At 36.8% G+C, this 22,925-nt stretch overlaps 1 protein-coding gene across 2 annotated transcripts in view; it reads left to right on the top strand.

The window, feature by feature from the left end:
* Fndc3b (fibronectin type III domain containing 3B) overlaps window positions 1–22,925 on the top strand; it is a 338,390-nt gene that overhangs the window by 160,787 nt on the left and 154,678 nt on the right. For both annotated transcript variants that reach the window (XM_047563477.1, XM_047563478.1), the window contains exon 4: window positions 20,137–20,213. In XM_047563477.1, coding sequence (XP_047419433.1) covers window positions 20,137–20,213 — 77 coding nt within the window. The remainder of the gene's footprint in view (window positions 1–20,136; window positions 20,214–22,925) is intronic.

A 22,925-nucleotide genomic window follows, 5' to 3' on the forward strand; every position in this document is an offset into this window, starting at 1 on the left:
TTCATTCTACTTTAATAATTATGTAAGGAAAGAAGGCTTTTGATTATGAACTTTGAGAATTTTGTTGTTACTATCTTACTATATACAGAAGGGTGAAAATAAAATAGTTTTTGTTGGCATTTCTGTACTAAAGTCAAGAGTGACAGTAAAGTCTTATATTTACTGTAGGAATTGGGGACACAGCTCATGAAAAAGCTTGGGCATTCCTTGCAATTACCCAGTGTTTTATACCTTAGAGTGTAGGAACTGTGTTTGAGTGGGGGAACAAATAACATTGTTGACAGTGGGGCCTAGGGAGCACCTGACTGGGCAGGATACTTACCCATTTTGGCCTGAGTTGTTTGCCAAGTACCTGTTCAACACTGCTTGGCAAACTTTGTTTGGCATTATTGAGGAAACAAAGAGGGTTTCTTGTGGTTGATGGGAAAGACAGAATGCTCTGAGTGGAAAGGTAGATTTCCATTCAGAAATAAACTGCATTGCTTGGCCTTCATCAATGAGAAATCAATGTTGATTCGCCTTCCTAACCCCCAAAAACTGAAAACCAGAATCATCCTTCTTCCTCCAAACCATAGTATTTACCGTTTTTTGTTGTCTAAATCTAAGTCTACCTGTACTCAGAAACATCCAGCTCTTTAACCTGATTGGTTACAACTGGACCATAGTAGGAATAGTAGGGGCAGTTAGGGAGGAGACAAGAGGAGCTCTGGCTCTGGTGTAGTGACAGTCATTTCTGCTAACCTGCCTGACAAGTTAAGCATCTGCTAGCACCCTTCTAAGCACTTTATGTATATTAACTCCTTTCCTCAGACAATCCTGCAAGATTGGTATTACAGGTGATTATTCTTTGTCTGAAATGCTTGGCCAGAAGTGTTTCAGATTTCAGAGTTTTATGGGTTTTGGAATATTTTATTGGTTGATCATTCCTCATCTGAAAACCCAAAATCCGAAACTGTATAGTAAACATTGTCAGTGCTCATAAAGCTTTGGATTTTGGAGCATTTTTATTTGGAACATTTCAGATTTCAGGTTTTTTGAATTAGGTATGTTCAGCCTATATTACTTTTCTTCATTTTATAGATGAGGAGACTGAGGCACAGAGAGAGATTTAATGACATGACTTGGATTACCCAAGTATTAATTGGTGGAGTTGGGAATCAACTTTAGAGCAAGCAGTATGGCCCTAGTATCTGTGCCACATCTATTTACTTGTGATTGGCCAGTAAAGAAGCCTGCCTTTCAAATGGATGAAATTGGAGAATATCATGCTAAGTGAGATAAGCCAATCTCAAAAAACCAAAGGACGAATGATATCGCTAATAAGTGGATGATGACACATAATGGGGGGTGGGAGGGGTTAGTGTTAGGGTTAGGGAGGGGGGCAAGAATGGAGGAAGGAAGGACTATATAGAGGGAAAAGAGGGGTGGGGAGGGGTGGGGGGGGAAGGGAAAAAATAACAGAATGAATCAAACAACATTACCCTATGTAAATTTATGATTACACAAATGGTATGCCTTTACGCCATGTACAAACAGAGAAACAACATGTATCCCATTTGTTTACAATAAAAAAAATAAAAAATAAAAAATAAAAGGAACAAAATCACCAAAAAAAAAAAAAAAGGAAGCCTACCTTCTCCTTGCCAAGTTTTCTGTTTTCTTCCCTTTATTTCTTGAAGTCTGTGTGTTGTATCATGGTTTTGAAGAAGTGTCTAACAATGTTCAAAATCCAATTGCTAGGAAAGATAATATATTCAATAGACAAAGAAATGTGTCTTTCTATTTTTATTATGAATGTTTCATATTTAATTTATTCCTGTGTTATTACTGTTATTGTTATAAATGAATGGAATTATATTGTAGGTCTACTCGGTAGAGCTGGGTATTACATTCTGTTCAGAGCTTAACTGGCAACTTGATATTAAACTTGACATCAATCATTATGTGTCTGTGTAAAATTAGGATATTTATATGTACTTAAATGACACATATACCCATACATATGATATAGAAATTACCCAACCATGTATTTCCTTATGATGATGGGATGAGAATGTGCACACGTGTGTGTATAGCTTGGAAGGAGCATTTTCAGACCATTTTTTTACTTATGTGACTATTCACCACTAGCCATTCTCGAGAGACCATTGGACTGATTGGAATTGGGTAGTTTACGTTGTTTTTTATAGGCATTATATTTATTGTAGCTCTTTATAGATGTATTGAATAGCTACCAGCCCTCTGAAATGTGGCCCTGCATGTGGAGGTCATATGGTTCCATTGCGGAGTTGTTGCAATCTGAAATAGTTCTGCATGGATAACGTTAGCCAGGCTTGTAATTTATTTCTAGGAACCTATAAGAAAGAAAGTTTGAGAATATTTTTTTTTATATTCCAGAAAATCAGTTCTTTAAAAAATAAAAGTAGATTGCACTGTATTATGATGTTTTATGTAGTTTATAAACACTGTGTCTGAATTTAAGATTTTTGCAAATATATTGAGTAGATGAAACTAGACCGTATGTTTTAGTATTGGTTTTATTCTAAAGTTTGCTCTTCTTTGAGAGAGAAATTACAACAGCTAAGAGTATCTTAGCTTTCTGCTCAGAAGACTCTGTTGGGAATCTTTGTTTTGGTTATCTTTGCCTTTGTTTTGCATATTTTATGTCTTGATCCTAATTTTGCCTGCTTTAAACCTGCTTTTGAGGTGCTCTCAGACTGTCCATCAGAGAGCTTATCAGAGGAGAGGAAAATTTATATCCAGAGATTTCCCAGGCCCAACTGAATAACACCAAGATCACTGCATTAATGTTCTTAGCTGCCAGTAGGTCTTTTCTGTGTGGTGCATGTTTAATCTGTAAAAGGCAGCCAGGATTTTAATTTAAATGAAAACCTAGAGAAATTGAAATTTTTTAGTGAGTATTTTGTCTGATATCTACTCAAAAGTAAAAATGGAAGTATGGTATTATTAGTAGTTGCTCCCTAATCGATTAGAGTAATGGACAATGAATTTCAAATAAATGAAAGATTATACAGGGGGAAAATTGACCACAGCATCCCATGGATCCAGTCTGGCCACGCTTGGCTTTTGTGTATACATGCCTCAGTCCCTTGTTTCTCTTTGGTGGTTTTGATAGGCCAGGTTCCTCCAGATATATTAAATCATTTTGTCAGTAATGCATTCAGTAAAATTAAAGTATTAACATGCTTTATCCCATTTAGAGGGAAGACTTGTGTTTTAACTTCTTTACATGGGTCATCCTATAAAACCCAGCTGGATCAGCTCATTTGGTGATTAAGATGTGAAATAACTTTATTTTTGCTTTCTTACGGCTGACATTAATTAAGAATATTGTGATAATGATAGGAGCACCTGGGAAAAACAGAGGGTACAATGAAGCACAAATGAAAGAAATCTGGCATTTTCCCAACTGCTTGAGAATAATAGTAGTTTGAACGATGATTTACCGTGTAGTCATACCAATCATAGATTAGATGGATATATACTGTCCACTCTCGGGAATGACTTTTTCAAGACATGTTGCATAATATGCATATTTATTTTAAGCTTTTCTCTTAGAGCCTTCTCTCTAAGAGTGCAGGTAAGTGGGAAACCAATGGAGAAGACAGTATAATTTTTAGTGGAAAGTATTGTTTATTGGTTATTATATCCTAAGATTTAATGAGGGGGATATAGAACTTTTAAAAGTGTGGAATAAAGCAATATTTTTTTATTATAGAGAGTCTGAGTTTTAGAAAGCACATATGATTATAAGACTTTCCTGGCATTTTAATACAAATCGGATGAGTTACATGGTCCATGGGGAGGAATCACACTTTCTTAGCACTGTTCATACCTAGTCTATCTAGAGATAGCAGACATTTCTAAAGGTGAGTTTTTCCCACTTTGCTAAATAATCACTGTAAGAACTCTGAACCAGTGACTGTACATTTAAAGGCTATGAGGCAGCTAGATTCAGGCCCTTGTTTTTAGATTCCGGGAATGATGAGACTGCCAGTTCTTCAAGGAGATAGTGACCTCTCTTTTTTTGTAAATTTTAAGTATTTCCAAGAAAGGTCCAAAAATTAACTAAAAATTGCCTTGTATTGAGCTTAACTAAAGTGACACAAATGACAAGGTTATAGGAATGCCAAGTTCAGCTGAAGTACAATGGATATGAATTTAAATTAAAGGAGGAAAAGGAGTCTTTCATTTATTTAGATGAGTTACTTAAAGTGTGTCATGGAAGTTTGGGGCAGAAAGTGAACATTATTAGTTTCTAATACTTTAGACTTAAACCTGGAACTTATGATAACTGCTTATTGGATTAATGGGAATTTTGTGACTATGTCCAGAGTTCTTACATATTCACAAGTCTCCACTGGACTGTGGGATTTGTCTATAGATTGGGATTCTATACTTTTAATTTTTTTTTCAGTTTTTTCTTAAACTATATACTGTATGTCATCAATTCTAAAACACGTTTCTTGCTCCCCATTTTAAGATCTTTCAGCTTGACCTAACATTTTGCAATTGATTGAATATCTAATGCAATTAGGAAGGATTTTTCCCCCTTTTTATTACATGTAGAACTGTTGTCTTATTGATATAATACAGTATTTATAAAAATAAAGGTCCTGTGCTACACATAAAAAATTTGCCTTGATTCCCCCCACCCCCAGTCTTACTTTCTTGGCCCACAGAAGGGATTCTAGAATTTGGACTCCATTAATAGCTTTATTTTGTTTTCTTTTGAGTGGATGATCCCTTTGGGAGCCTTATAGTTGAGAAGCTAGGAGCAATATGATTATACCATGAAAGGTCCCCATGAAGATCCTGCAGAGTGGGATGAAATGAAGAAGCAAGTTTTCATAAAGGGAAAATTTCATTTTTCAAGATAACAAATCAAATAGAAGCTTGCATTTCTAGGTAAAACCTTTCCACACTTTTTCACAAGTTATATCTGCACTTAAAAAAAAAATTCATGAGATTTAACTTAAGGAGAAAACAGAAACATATAAATTTCTTCTGACATAAATGTCTATTACAGACCTTCTTGCCAGATTATAAAAGTATTATATCAATTCTTTGTCTTGGTGTTGGTTGGGGGTGGTAGTATAGATAAAGACTGTAAAGGAACTTGGTCTGTAGCTGCGTGATGGAGCGCTTGCCTAGCATGTGTGAGGTGCTGGGTTGGATCCTCAGCACCATATAAAAATAAATAAATAAAATAAAGGCATGCTATCCATCTACAACTACCAAAATAAATAAATAAATAAATAAATAAATAAACAGACTGTAGCATTAACATGTTTCAGTAGAATCATTAGATTTTTCTTAATTCTCCTCTTTCGTGTACTTTCTTGTAGTTAAAGTTTTAACAAAGAGCAAGATATTGAAAAGACTTAAATATGACTACCTAAATGGGTGTGTGAGAATACTGAACTCAAATCTTAGAGAAGAAAACATGCTTTTTTCCCTGTTCAAGTGAGAGAAATGCCAGCTGAGAAGTTACCCATGTGTACAATCATTAAATCATTATTTTTATACACATTCTTAGAGGCTTGAGATTTTTCTGCTGACACATTTGCAAAAGTTAGGATTGAAAATCAGAGAGTATCTTGTCAATGCTTCATTATTCCATTGTTATGAGGACCTTTGTGTTAGAGTTACAGAAGTGAACTTCACGTTATGATATCATGTGACAATATACACACACACACCTGAAGACGGAGTGATATTATCTTCATAATTGCAAATACTGTACATTAAATTTCTCATAACAAGTGTGAAAACAGATACTTAATTAGTGAGTACAGTGCTGATTTAATACCAAGGATCTCGAGTCTAATTCAGGTTGAAGAAGCAGTTGAAAGCACGCTTCTTCAGGTGTGAACTTGACAGGCCCCGTTTTCAGGTCCAACTACATTAGATTGAATTTTCATTTACAAAGGCCCATGAGTCTCAGGAGTGTGGAAGATGCAGCAGTTCATTCTTATTGGTCAGGTGGCCATGGTGTGGGGGAGAGAGGCTGGTGTGCTTGTTTCTACCTGAATTTGACTATGAGTTGGTTGATTTCCCCATACGTTGGACCTATAGAGACTGGCAGAGTGTAATGTTTTTAGAACCCAATCTTCAAAGGGGTATTGACTGTTAGAAGGGTCCAAGGGGGTGTGGTGTCATAAAAGAAGGCAAAGACGTCTCAGATGGTTTTGTCTTAGAAGAAGAGTACTGATGAACTGTTCAAATATCCGAAGGATCATTTTGTGGAATTGAGGTTATATTTAGTCTTATATTAGGATAAGAATTCAGATCTCTGCTTATTAAAAAGGTAAACTCTTTTGCCAATTAGGATTGTTCAACAATGAAATTTGCTGCATTTTGAGAATGTGAACTCTACATTACCTTAAGTATTCTGGCTATTTACTCGAGATTTTGTTCAGTAGTTCAAACCTTAAAAGTGGGAATTGATTTGGATGACCATTAGGATCCTCAAGAGAATTCTGATTCAGTGATTTTGGTTGTCAACAAAAATGTTTATTAAGATTTTATCAGCTGTTTTACCTCTTTCCCTATTCTTAGATACATAATATTTCATATTTAACTCTCACTAGGGGCCAGTAATCATAAATAAATGCAGTAATTGCCTAGTCTGCTTCTTAATAGAGTGCTTATTATTCTATATTATATAAAATGCTTTGATCATTTTGTTGCCATGGGAGTATAATAATAGTTGCTTTATTAGAACAAAAGCTGGAATGCTGTTTTTAGCCAAATTATAGTCATCTTTGTTAGTTGAAGTATATTCAATTAAATACCCATAAATAGGATAAAATTTATGGCACTCTGCTAATGTCTTTTTTTTTCCCCCTCTTTACTTTTAAACATTGTGCTGAAATTAAGACTCAGCTAATTGGCCTCAAAGTAACTAAAATGAGGTGTGCCTCAAGGATATTAAATGTGCTTAGTTTTTCTACCATTTACTTAGTTGTTTGTGTTCTTTCTAAGCCTTATTCCTCTGATCTGGTGCAAAGAGCACTTGCATTAAAGTCAGTGGGCTGTTTGGTAGTGTATATGGGAGGAGGTGACATATAAAAAGGAGCAGATCTGGAGACCTGGAAGTCTATATTTTTGAAAGGACCCAGAAATTTTGAATGATGCTAACATTAGGGGATTATAGCAGGAAGAACTTTAGGGAATCTGAACATAAAGCTGTTTTCTGGAATCTGGAGGCTCGTACCTAAATAACAGCAGAACTACCCAGACACTACTCTAAAAGGAGGCATAGAAATCATCTGATTTCTTTGCTTTTCCTTTGCATTTAACATGGACAGTTAGCGAACTGCCCAAGGCAACACAGGTTGAATTTTGAATCTCCTCCTAGCCATCTGTCACAAAGCTAAAGAGGACCAGTAGCTAGCCTTTGGATTCCTGTGATGCTTTCTGTGAGTTGCCATTTTGAATATCATTGCATGTGTGGCAGTCACAGGTCTTCTAATACATCACCAGGGACAGTGGGGAAAACAAGTCACTTGAGATTAATTGGAGTCGTATATTTTCTAAGTGTGGTTTTTGTGTTTTGAAAATCTCCACCAGGTTATTTCCTCTTTTCTCTTTCTCTTCCATGTTAGGTGTCTGTCTTGCTCCTCCCCTCTCTCAAGATGGCTCCAAACCCTTCTTTCTCTTTTTTTACTGCTCTCTACTTCGTGCAGTGACAGGTGTCTGTGCACACTGCCTAATGGCCTCAGCTCTGAGGCCAGGAAAATTGCAGTCCAGTACTTTGAAATTGTTTTAGTCTTCTACAAGGGAATATGATCAAGGTGTGTCTTATCAGACCTCAGGACATGTGGGCATATACACATAGGGATTGTTTTACAGGTGAAAATGGGGAAGAAAAGTCACAAATCACAGTGGTTTCTCAAAGCAGTGATGGAGATAGGGGATGAAAAAGAAAAAAATTCCTGTCCTAACAGTTTAATCTGAGTAGAGGTGTTTGGAAAACCTCCTAAGGTTTTGCGTTGAAGGGATTATGAGTTGTTCACTTTAGTTTCTAACCGACATCCAGATTGTGGCTACGTTCTTGCTCAACAATTGATAGTGTTTTGGACAGACTTTTGTTTTTATTGAACACTAGGTAATTTTGCCTTTTGTTCACATTCCAGTGAGGCCTAGTCTTGAACATTCATAATTAGCAAACTGAAGGCTTGTAGTTATCTTGATGTGCTCGCTTTCAATGAAATGTATGTGTTCTCTTAAAAATGCTTCCTGCTTTTTCAGCTCAAGAAAAACAGGAGTGAATCAGTGAGGAGACCTTCATAGTAACCTGCTCCCCCAAGCGGACACCCTCCATTTTCATTTGTCTCTGGCGTCCTTAGTAATAGGGGTTGGTTTTTGAAAATGAAGTTGCAGCCTGTTTAGTAGACTTGCTTGTTCCTGTGAGACTGGCGTGCCGGGGCTAGATGGCTGCCCCTTGGAGCACTGGGTCAGCTCTTGAGGTTTGAGAAAGTGGCAGTCCAGCATGACCCATCCTCCCACAGTTGCTTGGAGGTGTTGACCAGACTCCAAACATCAAGGGGGCGGGAGTGTAGAAACTATTGTCCATTTGTTTACTGTCCTCAGCCTGCTCTTTGTTTTTCACATACAAACAAAATAGTGAAAGCAGCAGACTGAATAAACATGGCTACACTATAGGACTCTCATTTACTTTCCTGACCTCTTCTGTGTGTTTAGGTACAGCGGAGACTAGAACTATAAATTGAGCTAGTCATCCCAGAGCCCATTATTAGGTCCCAGCCACTGGACAAGTCAGAGGATTTTTACTAGCAATCAAAACACCTTTGTAAAATTAAGTTAATTTTAGAAGATTGCTGGTCCCTGGTTGAGAGTGTGATGGGGGTGATGATGAGTGTGAGCAGCCTTCTGGACTGGAGAGAAAATTGCACTAGGTAAATAAACTGTGACTCTGTGTTTTCTGGAACATTCAGGTCACTTTTTTCCATTTCTGTAATAGTGCTTGATTCATTTAGTAGTTGTGTTCCATGGATCCTGAGCCTTTCTCTCTGCTCTTTGGACTCGGTGTACATGAGTTAAGAGGACTGAGCTAGTAAACCATGGAGGGATGTTGTCAATAAAATGCCTTTAGAGTGCTGCCAGAGACTTTTCTTTGTGGCAGTCACTCTTGTAGGAGCAACAGAGGACCTAACCCTAAGAGCAGTTAAAAGGGATCCTCTGTGGTTTGCTTTGTAAACATTGTTAAAGCAACAAATAATTGAGCTCCCCTAAATACACTGAGTAATGATATGATGATAAAGCTACACATTATTATTATTATTATTTGCAATACAGCTTTCAGGTGCACGATGTTTTTAATATCCTTTCATTTGTAATAGATGCATAATGTAAAACAGAGCCTGAAAGGAATGCAATCACATTTTGTTGAACTGTAGTTAATCATTACAGTATTATTTTCCAACTTGTCCCACTAGAGCATGACCTTGAAATTGTAAAGCTGAGCACAAATAGGAAGCATACATTTACCCCCTCAGTGTGTCACAAGGTTGTGATGAAAGTATCTTCTTGCTGTCCTTTTACTCATTCCTCTGTCAATCCTGGGAGAAGATGGCCATGTGGCCAAGAAAGTAGGATGGGAAGGGAAAGTAGGCAAGGTTTTTTTTTTTTTTTTTTTTTTTTATTGTAAACAAATGGGATACATGTTGTTTCTCTATTTGTACATGGTGTAAAGGCATACCATTTGTGTAATCATAAATTTACATAGGGTAATGTTGTTTGATTCATTCTGTTATTTTTTCCCTTCCCCCCCCACCCCTCCCAACCCTCTTTTCCCTCTATACAGTACTTCCTTCCTCCATTCTTGCCCCCCTCCCTAACCCTAACTCTAACCCTAACACTAACCCCTCCCACCCCCCATTATGTGTCATCATCCACTTATTAGCGATATCATTTGTCCTTTGGTTTTTTGAGATTGGCTTATCTCACTTAGCATGATATTCTCCAATTTCATCCATTTGCCTGCATATGCCATAATTTTATCATTCTTTATGACTAATATTCCATTGTATATATATACCACAGTTTCTTTATCCATTCATCAATTGAAGGACATCTAGGTTGGTTCCACAATCTGGCTATTGTGAATTGAGCAGCTATGAACATTGATGTGGCTGTATCTCTGTAGTATGCTGATTTTAAGTCCTTTGGGTATAGGCCAAGGAGTGGGATAGCTGGGTCAAATGGTGGTTCCATTCCAAGTTTTCTAAGGAATCTCCACACTGCTTTCCAGAGTGACTGCACTAATTTGCATCCCCACCAGCAATGTATGAGTTTACCTTTCTCCCCACATCCTCGCCAACACCTGTTGTTGCTTGTATTCTTGATAATCGCCATTCTAATTGGGGTGAGATGGAATCTTAGGGTGGTTTTGATTTGCATTTCTCTTATTACTAGAGATGTTGAACATTTTTCCATATGATTGTTGATTGCTTGTAGATCTTCTTCTGTGAAGTGCCTATTCATTTCCTTAGCCCATTTGTCGATTGGATTATTTGCATTCTTGGTGTAGAGTTTGAGTTCTTTATAGATTCTGGAGATTAGTGCTCTATCTGAAGTATGATTGGCAAAGATTTTCTCCCACTCTGTAGGCTCTTTCTTCGCATTGCTGATAGTTTCCTTTGCTGAGAGAAAGCTTTTTACTTTGAATCTACCTTGCTTTTATTTCTTGTGCTATGGGAGTCCTGTTGAGGAAGTCTGGTCCTAAGCCGACATGTTGAAGATCTGGACCTACTTTTTCTTCTACAATCTGCAGGGTCTCTGGTCTAATTCTGAGGTCCTTAATCCATTTTGAGTTTAGTTTCGTGCATGGTGAGAGATATGGATTTAGTTTCATTCTGTTGCATATGGATTTCCAATTCTCCCAGCACCATTTGTTGAAGAGGCTATCTTTTCTCCATTGCATATTTTTGGCCCCTTTGTCTAGTATGAGAAAATTTTACTTATTTGGGTTTGTGTCCGTGTCCTCTATTCTGTACCATTGATCTACCTTTCTATTTTGGTACCAATACTATGCCGTTTTTGTTACTATTGCTTTGTAGTAGAGTTGAAGATCTGGTATTGCGATACCCCCTGCTTCACTCTTTCTGCTAAGGATTGCTTAGCTATTCTGGGTTTCTTATTCTTCCAGATGAATTTCATGATTGCTTTCTCTATTTCTGTAAGGTACGTCATTGGGATTTTAATTGGAATTGCATTGAATCTGTATAGCACTTTTGGTAGTATGGCCATTTTGACAATATTAATTCTGAGTAGGCAAGGTTTTATTCATCTGTGTTCCCTTTCGTAGCTCTTCCTGAGAGCAGAGAAAGCTGTCTTGGAGTGTCTTTGTTTTTCTGTGTCCTGCTTTTAGCCTGAGATTCCTGACTCTTGGGTCCCAGCGTGGAGTCAGTCTATGTATGTGATAGAAGTGACAGGCAATCCCTTTCAATATTTAGAACCTCAGTGAACATCCACTCCATTCCTGCTGGCAGAGGCCATAGTTGTCTCCCTGCATTGTTTTTTAATCAACAACCTATTTTTCTAATTCTTTTCCCTACAAATTTATACATTTTAATGTTATTTTTTAACAACATCAATCTGCATTTTATCTCAGGCATTTAAAATGAAATGTATCCTTATTTTAATAGGGAGAATATTGGAAAAATTTTACCTTCAAAAAGACCATCTGGAGGGTTCTAGTAGGAGTTCTGCTCACCTCTTCCTTTTCACTTTTCCTTGAGACTCCCTCTTGAATTTGTTATCAGCTGAAAAACTACTAGGTTCTCTTTACTCTGTATGAAGAAGTGCTAGTGACTTTCTGATGTTCTTGATGGGCATAAGAGAAAACATGCTGGAAATGATTTGCTTTTAAAGCAAATCACTTTGAAATGAAGTGCTTAGGCCCCATTCTGATGCCTTTGTCTTAATTTTGTAGTTAACATTTGCAGGGACTTGTCTCTATAAGATATCAGAAGCCCTTTCTCAGTATTATTAAATTTTAATTGTATCATTCTTCAGAGCTTTGAAGTTTACAGGGTCCTGGTTGAAGTATAAGTATATCCCTGGATCCACCTACCAGTTCAAACCTGACATTAAAGATAAAGCAAGGAAAGACTGTATCTTAGTATTTACTTAAGTAAGTGTAACTGACAAAGTGATACTGAATGTTTTTCATGTGTGATCTGGGTAAGTTAGGTTCCTAATTTGGATAGGGAGATAAATTTAACTTGAAGAGCAAGTCCTGAGACTCTCAGGAGATCCAACTTCAGCATCAGGCTGAATGTATGAATAAACCCACTGCTCCCCCGACCCCCCAAAGATCCACCCTGCAACTTTTCTCTTAGGCCTTTTACCCAGTGTTCCTGCTGCTTGAAATGTCTGGGCTATATGCCTGGTTCCATGATGAGACCCAAGTATCAGGAACCTCAGGCCAAAAGCAGGACACAGAACGCCCCCCCCCCCCCCCCGCACCCCTCGCAGTTCTTTGCACCTGTGTATTACTCATTCTGCATGCCATTCTCTCCATAATTAAGTACAGAAATGTCATTGTGTCCTTGGCATCCTGCACAGGGTCTGGCAGGGTTTAACAAAGGTTTGTTAAAATGAGCAAAGCAACAACCAAGAGTTTTACAAACTGGTGTTGAAGGTTGTATTATAGGGCACTGACTTAGTAGCTAATATCTTGAATAATCTTAGAGCTTGCATTTCAGCAGATCCAAATTTAAATCAGTTTCTTATTAAACCATGTTAGTTCATCATGCTTGTTGTGAATGGACTGAACTCACCAACTGCCTTTACCATTCATTGCCAATCTGAGAATTTTAAATATTGTCCCATCTATTCAAGGATAATCATCACTGTCAAGCTCCGAAGATCTTTGCCTCTAATAAAGAGGCAAAACTGCTGCTTTATGTAGTAGTTGATTGTTTATAGATATATGTTGTAAAATCCTCTGACTTTTAATTCCTTATAGCATCTTACATAATAAATGTTTATTGGATTGAATTCAAGAAAATATCACCTAATAGACATGTAGCACTATATATTCATATAGTAATTATGTGATTTATTCTTAACATTTAAACCTTAAAACAACTTGATAAAGTAGATAATTGGGTAGGTATCTCAGTTTTATTGAAATTTAAGAAAATTGGGATTTCAGAAGTTTAAGTCTCAAGTGAGAATTAAACTTTGGTCTTCCTATTCCTGATGGCCTTATAACAGCTAAGTAAAAAAAACAACAACAACAACAAAAAAACACACACAATTTCAAAGAGGAATGTTTGGAAAGAAAAGACTTGGATTTCAAACTGGCAAGGCAGTTTTGTTGGCAGATACAGCACCCTCTTTGGAAGTGGCTAAGTGAGAAGGTGGTGGTGACCCATTGTTTATGAGTTCTGTCCTCACCTGAGATTTGGTTCCTGGTAGTGGTTTACTTCAGGAACATGTCAGTGGGAAGGCTGAATCATTGGGGCATTTATTGTTAAGATCATCCAGTGCTTTTAAGGATAATGGCTGGGCCAGACTGGAAGTTCTGGTAATAAAGCCAGGGTCAGAGAGGTAGAGGATCCACTTTCAGAAAACAAGGGCTGGGCCTTTGACTTAGAGTTGCCTCAGGACACTCAGAAAGTGAAGCACATCCAACTTTCTAAGATTTCCTAGAAATCAAAGAGAACAGGTAGTATTTGGAGAAAAAGAGGACTGAGATTAAGGATGGGGAAGTAGACAGCCATAGGTAAATCCAGTACCCTTCTCTTTTATCTTAATTTTTAAAAATAATCATAATATATGTCTTGAATATATTGCATTTTCAGTAAGAGGATATCATTTTGAAACATCAAGATGATAATATATTTTAGAAGGAAAAAGGCGATGAAGAAAACAATTTAACATGTTATATAAGGAATGATCTAAATTATATGGCCTCTGTGGTAAATAATTACACACTATATTAACCTCTTTGTTCGAATCGTGCTGATTTTTCTTCTAGTAGCACCATATTAATGTTTAATTACCACTGTTTGTCAAGGCACTGTGCTAGATATTTGACATGATTATACCATCTAGCCCTCAGGCCACTCTTCAAAGTAGCAGTTGTTATCCCTTTTCCTAGAGAGATTTACTAACTTGCCCAAGGTCATGTTAGAAAGTGGTAGAGCCCAGTTGCAAACCTAGGCCTCCCAGGGGCCAAGCCAGGCTCTGCAGTATTCCAGACTCTACTCCTCCCATTCTACTTCCTCTCTGGCACGGAGTTGTTTCAGGTTGGAGAGACCAGGGTTCCACCATATTTTTCCTGAGCCAAAGGAATGTGCCCCCACTACTCAGCTTTTGTGTGAAAATGGCACCTTAAGAGGAAGTGAGTTTGGAATAGTATTTTAAGGACTAATAAATCATACTTGCAAAAGAAAAAAAAATTAGAAACAATGTTGGGATAAAGACTGGAATAACAGTTTCCATCTCTATTGTATCACCACTATGTTTTATGGGTAGAGTAGTTTTCTTCTTGGCCTCACCTCAGTCTCTTTATTTGTGAAACAGCAAGACCTCTACTAATTCATAAAGGCCCTTTAACCCCCCAGTTCTGTAATTACTAATGTTTCCACAAGGTGATAAACTTTTAAAATCTTGCTAAATTTAGATGGTATCTCTGATGGATTCTTGAATTTGTTTGTTTGCACATATGAATCCCCATAATTAAAACATCAGTTGCTTATAGATAGAGAATGTGTCTCTTGGTTTTTGCATAGCACAGTGTCTAGAAATAGCAGCCTCCCCAATGTGAATGCTTATGGAATGAAGATGTGCATTAGGAGATTTATATTTAGTTGTTTTTGATAGGTTATTAGTAACCCCAGTTTTACTGTCTTACCTTTTCGTGGTTATGTGCTTACTGTATTTTTTAAACTAAAGTGTAATGTACATACTGATTTTATAGTTTAATTTATAATTACTTGGTATTTAATGCATTTGTGCATTCACCTTGTTATGCAACAACTACCTCTGTCTAGTTCTAGAACACTTCCATCACCCTGAAAGAAACCCTGTACCTGTAGATTTCCCCCTCCCCCTGCAACCAGTCTGAGTTCTGTCTGTATGGAAGATGATGGTGGTGGTGATGATGATGACATCATCACTGTTTTTGCCATCTTGGGGAACAAACCCAGGGCCTCATTTATGCCAGCCAAGTGCTTAACATAATCTCTTAACTTGTATAAGAATCTTGAATCATCACAAATAATTTGAAATTCATTATTAAATTTTCCCAAGATTTTTCAGGAGACTTCGTATTTTGTAATCTTAGACTCATGGCAAATAGTACATGGGCTTTCATTTAGATCATTTGTTCTGATAATTATTTTACCATAATTATCTGCTTTACCTACGTGCTATTAATTTATACTTGTGGCTACCTCTTCCAGTAAGAATTTCTCTTCTTTAGTTATTTAGTATGACTCAAGAGTTACTTTTATAGAATATATTGAGTTTTATCTCATCATATTTCACCTTTGCTCCATTTTATTGTTAGTTTTATCTTGCTCTATTGTGATCTCAGCCCTCTTACATCCTTATTGAATAGGATATTTAAGTTAGCAAGGGAAGAATGATCTGTTACTGCTAAGGGCTAGTGTTAAAAATAGCCATTTGGAGACACAAGCACCAATAATAGACAAGCACAATAATAGACAAGCACAATAATAGATTTGATTTATACACTACCAGTTTACCTATGGTCAATATTCATCTTGCTGGTTGCAGTGATGGGTGCCTGTAATCCCAGCTACTCGAGAGGCTGAGGCAGGATGATCACAAGTTTGAGGCCAGCCTCAGTAACTTAGGGAGAACCTCAGTATCTTAGGGAGAATCTGACTCAAAATAAAAAGGCTCGGATTGCCACTCAGTGGTCAATCCCTCCTAGGTTCAGCCCCCAATACGAGAGGTGGTACTGGGCTTTAAAACTACTTAAAAATGTCTAAAATTATAGTATAATTAATTTATTGGTGGTGGGTTCACGTGATGGTTTGTATCCCAGATTCCTAACTTCCACCACTTTCAGACTTCTATTGTCATTTGCACATTCACTCTAGTCAGTTTAGTTAGGTCTGCTTCCAGAATGGCTAAGTGTTCTGAAGACAGCAGTGGTGCAAGTCATTTGGACCCGTGAGCTGGGGGGGGGGGGGGGGGGGGGGCGGATTCCTAGTTGCAGGGAGTAAACAGGGTGAGGTAGAATGACCTTCAGCCTTGGTGGGAACTGGAGAACTCTCTGAGAGTGTGTGGTCCTAAAAGAACCAGGTAACCAAACTTTGCTTTAGTCTGTGATATGTGAATCAAATCATCGGATCATTGCATCAGTTACTGTTGATTGAATAATTAAGTTACTCTCCAAGATTTTTGGTTCAAGATTTGCTGTAAGTAAATGAAAAATCATACATTAACAAGATTTGCTGTAAGTAAATGAAAAATCATACATTAACAAAGTCTAGCAGACTTTTAAGATGTTTGATTATGTACTTGTGTATTATAGTTAGATGTTTTCTGAAAACCAATCTGGGGTTTCATTTGTGTCTCACATTTTATTCAAGGAAAATAAGGAATCCTTGAATATTGAAGTCACAGCCTAAAACTGAAATTGAATTGGCCAAGCCATTTTCTTTATGGAGTTATTCTGCTCTTAGAGTAACATTTATTCCAGTTCTAGAAATTGTATTTGTGACATTTTTCTTCTGTCTGTGGAAGAGTTCATGTAGTATCAGCTAGGCATCTTGGTTGTGCAAAAATCACCCTAATTATTTAGCATATGTCTTCAAATTATCTTATCTGTGTGTATTTACATATCTGTATCACCTACCTGTATGTAACCAGTGTGTTTTTAGGGATTTCAGATGCCACAGGAGATTTTTTTTGTTGTTGTTTTAATTTGAAAAAAGTGTGATACTTTAATAACTTCCCAACATATTCAAGGAACAAATTGGTTTCCTTGAGAGATTGCATGGCCTTTTATTTTTTCCTTTTAAAATAACCAGTGTTTGAATAAGAACATTTTTAAAAAACCATGTTCTAAAGAGTATAGCCATTAAGTTTTGTTTATATGAGAGTATGGATTGAAAGATTAAGGAAGGGATAGTCCTGTTTTAATTAAGGAAGGATTACAATAGTATGGAGACTTTCTCAAACACAAACAATTGAACAGAGATAGTAAACTCACTGGGAGTTTAGGAAGACAATAACTGAACTCATGCTACTATTGTGAATGGTACTTTATTTTGCTAGTTTCAATAAACTCCTGAGTGTCTGTGTGCAATTTTTTTCCAGGAAGGAGAGGAACCATGGGGTTCTAAGACCCAGTTGTGTTTTGGAAGCAATTGCTATATATCTTGTACTATCCTTTGAAATGGTTTTGTTGACAGTGACAGGAGGAAGGGGGAACAAGCATGTTAAAGTCATTTGGCTACTCTTGAAATCAAGGCCAAGGAAGAAAACATTTTCTAGCTGTAAATCACTTACTTGTCTTACATTCTTTAAAGCATTTTACACAAATGACTTTAACAGTTTTAAGGGTCATGCCTGGGGTTAAGAGACTGTATGCATGGTATATATTTTGGTGATTAAAAAAGCAGTACTTTATTGAGGTGATAGCACTTAAGTTCACACTCTTTACCCTGAAATATTTGATATTTTACCTGAGGAAGGATTGTCTCTTAAGTCAATATTATACAGTGTGTATATTTATGATTCTGTGTGTTTCAGTCATAGAATATTTTTAAAATTTAGTACCTAAAATGTAATTTTAACAAAAAGGAAAACAAAAAATTGTCAATAAAATTAAAAAATCATCATAAAGAATAATGATCAGTAACATTTTGATGAATGATTATTGTGCCATGTACTACTTTAAGCAGTTGGCATGTGTTATTGAGTTTAATCTTTAAACTTGACTTTATAGTTATCTGGGCCCCATGGTACATGCCTGTAACCCCAGAGATGTGGGAGACTGAGGCAGGAGAATCCCAAGTTTATGGCCAGCCTGGGCAATTTAGTGAGACCCTGTCTCAAAAATAAAAGATACAAAGAGCTGGGGATATAACATAGTGATAGAGCACCCCTGCATTCCACCCCCAGTACTGCAAAACAAACAAACTAACCAAAAGTTGACCCTATGAAGTAGGAATTGTTATTCTCACTTATAAGTTTTGAGAAGTGAGGTGCCAAGAGGCTGTGAGGGTTAATTGTTCAAGGTCACAAAGACAGTGTGAATCTTGAGCTTAGGCATAAAACCAGGCATCCTCCTCACACCTGCTCTGTCCAGAGTGAATCAGTCCTTGGGTTTCAGTTTGTGCTCAAGCTGATGCTGAATAGTTATGTATGATTTCTTTTTAAGTGCATAAATTCAAATAAGAATATGAAGTAAATACCTAGATATCTTGATGGCTATGGCAAAGATGCTGAAGCTAAATATGAAATAAGAAATATGGATTTGGAACCTAGTGCCTTCAGTGGTTAGTGGGTGTGTTAGTTTAAATTGTACTTCAAAATAAAACTGGGTCAGGCAATAATTCATTCAGTTTTTTTTTTTGTTGGGGGGGGAGTGGGGAGAATGAACCTAGGGCCTTCTGTATGCTAAACTCATATTCTGTCACTGAGCTGTACCCCACAGTTCCCAGTGATCCATTCTATGCCAGTCTCTTTTTGTTGCTTTAAATTACTGCCAATGTGTTAACGTGAGAGACAACTGTGGTTTTGTACAGGTATAGAGATGATCAGATTGTTTAGTGATCTGGTAAATTGCTCATGAACTTGAAGTGAAGCCTCATCCTTTGAAATTTCATTTGAATGTTGAGCATTTTTTTCTGCCTAGCTTCTATGTTTTTTCCCTGTATTTGCTGACCTGCTCGTGTGCATGCCAGTGTTCCTGTCCTCCTCCCCCATTGCATCCTTTCTTGTGCAGTAGTCAAAACACTGGATTGTGCTGATGTGAAAGGTGCATTATGCTTACATGTAAATGCAGCACTGGGTGGCAGGATCTGTCTTCTTTTACTAAATAAAATGTTGTATTTCTCTTGGTTTTTGTTCCAGCTGACCAATTTTCATTGCCAGCAGCACAACACACATTAGGAGAAAGCAAATAAACAACACAAGGTGCTTGGAGCCAGGAAGTCGCATCCCAGACAAAAAAATCCATGCTTTGGATTGACATGGGGGCGGGGGTTAAATAGGAGAGCCAGTTACCAATGGAAAACTCTGAGGTTCTTTCACTTTGGGGGAAACTGTTTAATCATAGCATCTTTGGAAGGATGTCAAGTTGATTTTGATGTTATGACAATCAGTTTCCTTGTAATTAAACATGAACTCAAACTGTGTCATATTGTTGACCTTGCCATTCACTGTTTTGCCTTAGACATTTGATTACTATTCATTAAATTAAATGTTTTGAAACTAACCTCTTGTTAATTTAATGCTTTACTTTGAAATAATTCAGATGAATTTGGAATGAATATTCTTAATAGTGCCTGATTTAAAAACATGATCTATTTTTTTTTTCTCCCTGTTCTATAAGAGAGAGATCAAATAAAGCTGCTTTGGAGTATTTTATAGGGTTTTTTATCCCCCTGTTGAAGTAATGAAATATTATAGTAACTTACTGAAAATAAAAATTTAACTGAAAATTATAAATCCTAAATCTCTGGGAGCTTCTTAAACCAGAAGCAGGAAACCCATTTAAAAATTTACTTTAATATTTATTAATAATACATCTTTTAAAGGAATAAAAAGAAACTTTTTGCTCCGTTCTTATAGACTGCTCTTATCTGAGCAATCTTGGATTATGGAAGTTGAGGCTTATGGAGCAATGAAATATTTATAAAGGTGCTTATAGTGTTGTTTGGGGGGGAGGCAGTATTTTTTTGCTTGCTTTTCTTGAGTTAAATAACTAGAAAATTCCTTTCATAGTTTCAGTAAGGCAGGGTATACCAATTATTGAGAAAATAGACAAATGATTGTCTTCAGTTCGTATAGTGAATTGAAAGTATTGAGTATTATTTTGAATGATGCATGTTTCTTCAACTATTAATACCTTGCTCTTGCCTCTTTTAGGGCCGGCTGAAGTTCCCATGATGTCACCCAATGGATCCATTCCTCCCATCCACGTGCCTCCAGGTTATATCTCACAGGTACAGTAGTTGATGGACTTCTCCACTCTGTATATACTACCACTGTTCCAGAAAAATATATGTTGAGTCTTCTGAAATTATTCCATTGCTTGATTTAATTATCTACTACTGGGGGTGACATCTTTTTTGCTGCATTACACAGCACTTCCCACTTGTAGTGCCTTAAAGTACGAGAGGGAAACAAAGGCTACACTGCCAAGGTGGGTTATATATCAGAGCATTTGGTTGATTCCTTTGTAGAGTCTTCTGCTCTAGAAATTTACTTCCATCTAAGCTAAGGTTGACTGGTGAAAATATTCAGACATGATTAAGAAATACCAAAAGTGACATCGTTAACATAAATAGGATCAACCCTCTTTTATGAGTCCTATTTCTCTATAATACACACATGTTGTGCTTGGTGAATTACTGGGCATGATGTGAGAACTTGACTCTCTTTAAATTTCTCTGAATTTTGGTTTCCTCTTAAGAAAAATGATGGTAATAGCAATCTCATAAATGTGTTGGAAGAGAAAAAAAGTTTTAAAGTATAAGGTTATACTACAATAACTGGATAAGGTTTAGGTTGCTACAAAAGCAGTGAGTGTCTGTATATACTTGAGTTTTTGTCCTGCCCAGAACAATCTCTTATCTCCCTGTCTTTTTTTTTTTTGCCACCTAATTATCTTTCCAAATACTTTACTAATCAACTCTTTTTTTTTTCTTACTCCTTCGTTCTTTGTTTCCTGACTGTAAGAGCATCATATATGCGTTGGAAAAAATTAGGAAAGAGCCCCAGAAGAATATTTTAAAAATTAATCATTTTACTGCCTAGCATTGATAATCACTAGGTTAATATTCTTTGGATTACATCCTTCCAGATTTCTTACCCCTCCCCCCATTTTTTGTATTCTTTTTCTGTCTCTCCACCTCTGCTTTTTTTTTTTTTTTTTTCTTATTTTCTCTTCCTTACTTTTTAATTGCTTTCTTTGGTATTGGGAATTGAACGTAGGGCTTCTCATATGCTAGGCAAGTGCTCTATCACTGAGCTACATCCATAGTCCTGCTTCTGGTTTTAAAATGGTTCCAAAAGCTGTAATTTTCAGCTTTTTATGATTTTTGGTAGGGTGAAAAAAATTGGCAGCTATATAGGAAAACTGGTGAAACAATCAGAAATTAAAGGAGATTTATCCTTCTCTGATATAAAAATGTAACATTCTTTACTGTGTAAAGTGTACTATGGCCACTTCAATTTCATTTTTTCCATCCTTTTATGTGAGTCAGTTTGACTTTTTTCCCTTTTTAGCCACGTTGTTGACCAGTTTTCTCCCTGTTGCAAATAAATGACTTGTTTTAAATGAGTCTTTGTAAATAAGAACTAGTGGAGGGAGGAAGGACACAGAATAGCTTCTTCCAGCAGGAGTATGAGCTGATGAGTGGTGTTCATCTCACTAATCAATTAAAAGAACAAGGAATGTAGAATTCCATTCTGTCCCCTACTTATTAATTTTGAGGAAAGGTTTCATTCCATTGAACACAGTGCAGTTCTCACCGTTGTGATGGCAAAAATACCTCTTTTTATGCGAAAGGTCCATTTAAGGAATACCAGTTAAAAACTGAACATTCGAATGGAGAGAAGCTACAGTGTACTTTTCCGTGCTAGTGCTGTTGCCATGATTATATTAAAGCAAAACATTTATTGAGAGTCCTAGGCAAAATGGAGAATTTTTTACCTTGGCTTATGTCTTTTTTTTAAAATATATTTTCAGTTGTAGATAGATATAATATCTTTATTTTTTAATGTGATGCTGAGAATTGAATCCAGTGCCTCATACGTGTTAGGCAAGTGCTCTGTCACTGAGCCATAACCCCAGTCCCCTTGGCGTATTTCTGATTCTAAAAATCTACTGAAAATCAAAATAGAAAGAGAAGAGCTCCATGTATGGATTTTATTATGTTGAGGTAGTTCCTATTTGTTCCCACTCCATTAAATATTTTTATCATTAAAAAAAAAATGAGGGCTGGGGAGATAGCTCAGCTGGTAGAGTGCTTGCCTTGCAAGCACAAGGCCCAGAGTTCGATCCCCAGTACCGCAAAAAAAAAAAAAAAAAAAAAAAAAAAAAAAAAAGAAGAGCTATAAACTCAGTTTCAAAACTGATGGTGGAAGCATGGTGACATGCCTTCCCAGCTGATGATTATAGCAGAAAATGCTAGAAGAAAAGGCTAGAAGAAGTAGTAAAACTGGAACATTTTTGTTCCACTGAACAACAAGAAGAGGAAGTCTGTAGACACATGCACAACTGTTTCAACTGGGCTTCTTGACCAGAAGATGGGCCAAGAGTTTATTGACTTTCAGTGACAGGTATTATTTTTAATGCTATGTCATAGCAACGAGTCTGAGAAAAACAGATTGTTAATATGAAGAAAAATGAATTGAGAAGCTAACAGGATGTGTGTACAAGATCTTTAAGGCTGGTAGTTAGTGTACACACTTGAAAAAAAACAAGGAGAGTGGAACCAAATATCAGATGTCATAGGAGACTTGTCATCACCAGAAGATCTAAGGAGCAGAATATATTATTGTCATGCAGTTGTGGAAAGAAAGAGTCACAGAATTAAAAAAAAAACAAACAAAAATACTCCCCCTCCAACCTGGACATATGTGAGAAGTGCTTAGAACAGTCTACCCCTTTGCTAGGCAGTTCTACATTTTGTTCTTACAGTCCCCTTCAG

Source organism: Sciurus carolinensis, chromosome 9 (genome assembly GCF_902686445.1).
Source record: "Sciurus carolinensis chromosome 9, mSciCar1.2, whole genome shotgun sequence".
Taxonomy (NCBI): Eukaryota; Metazoa; Chordata; class Mammalia; order Rodentia; family Sciuridae; genus Sciurus; species Sciurus carolinensis.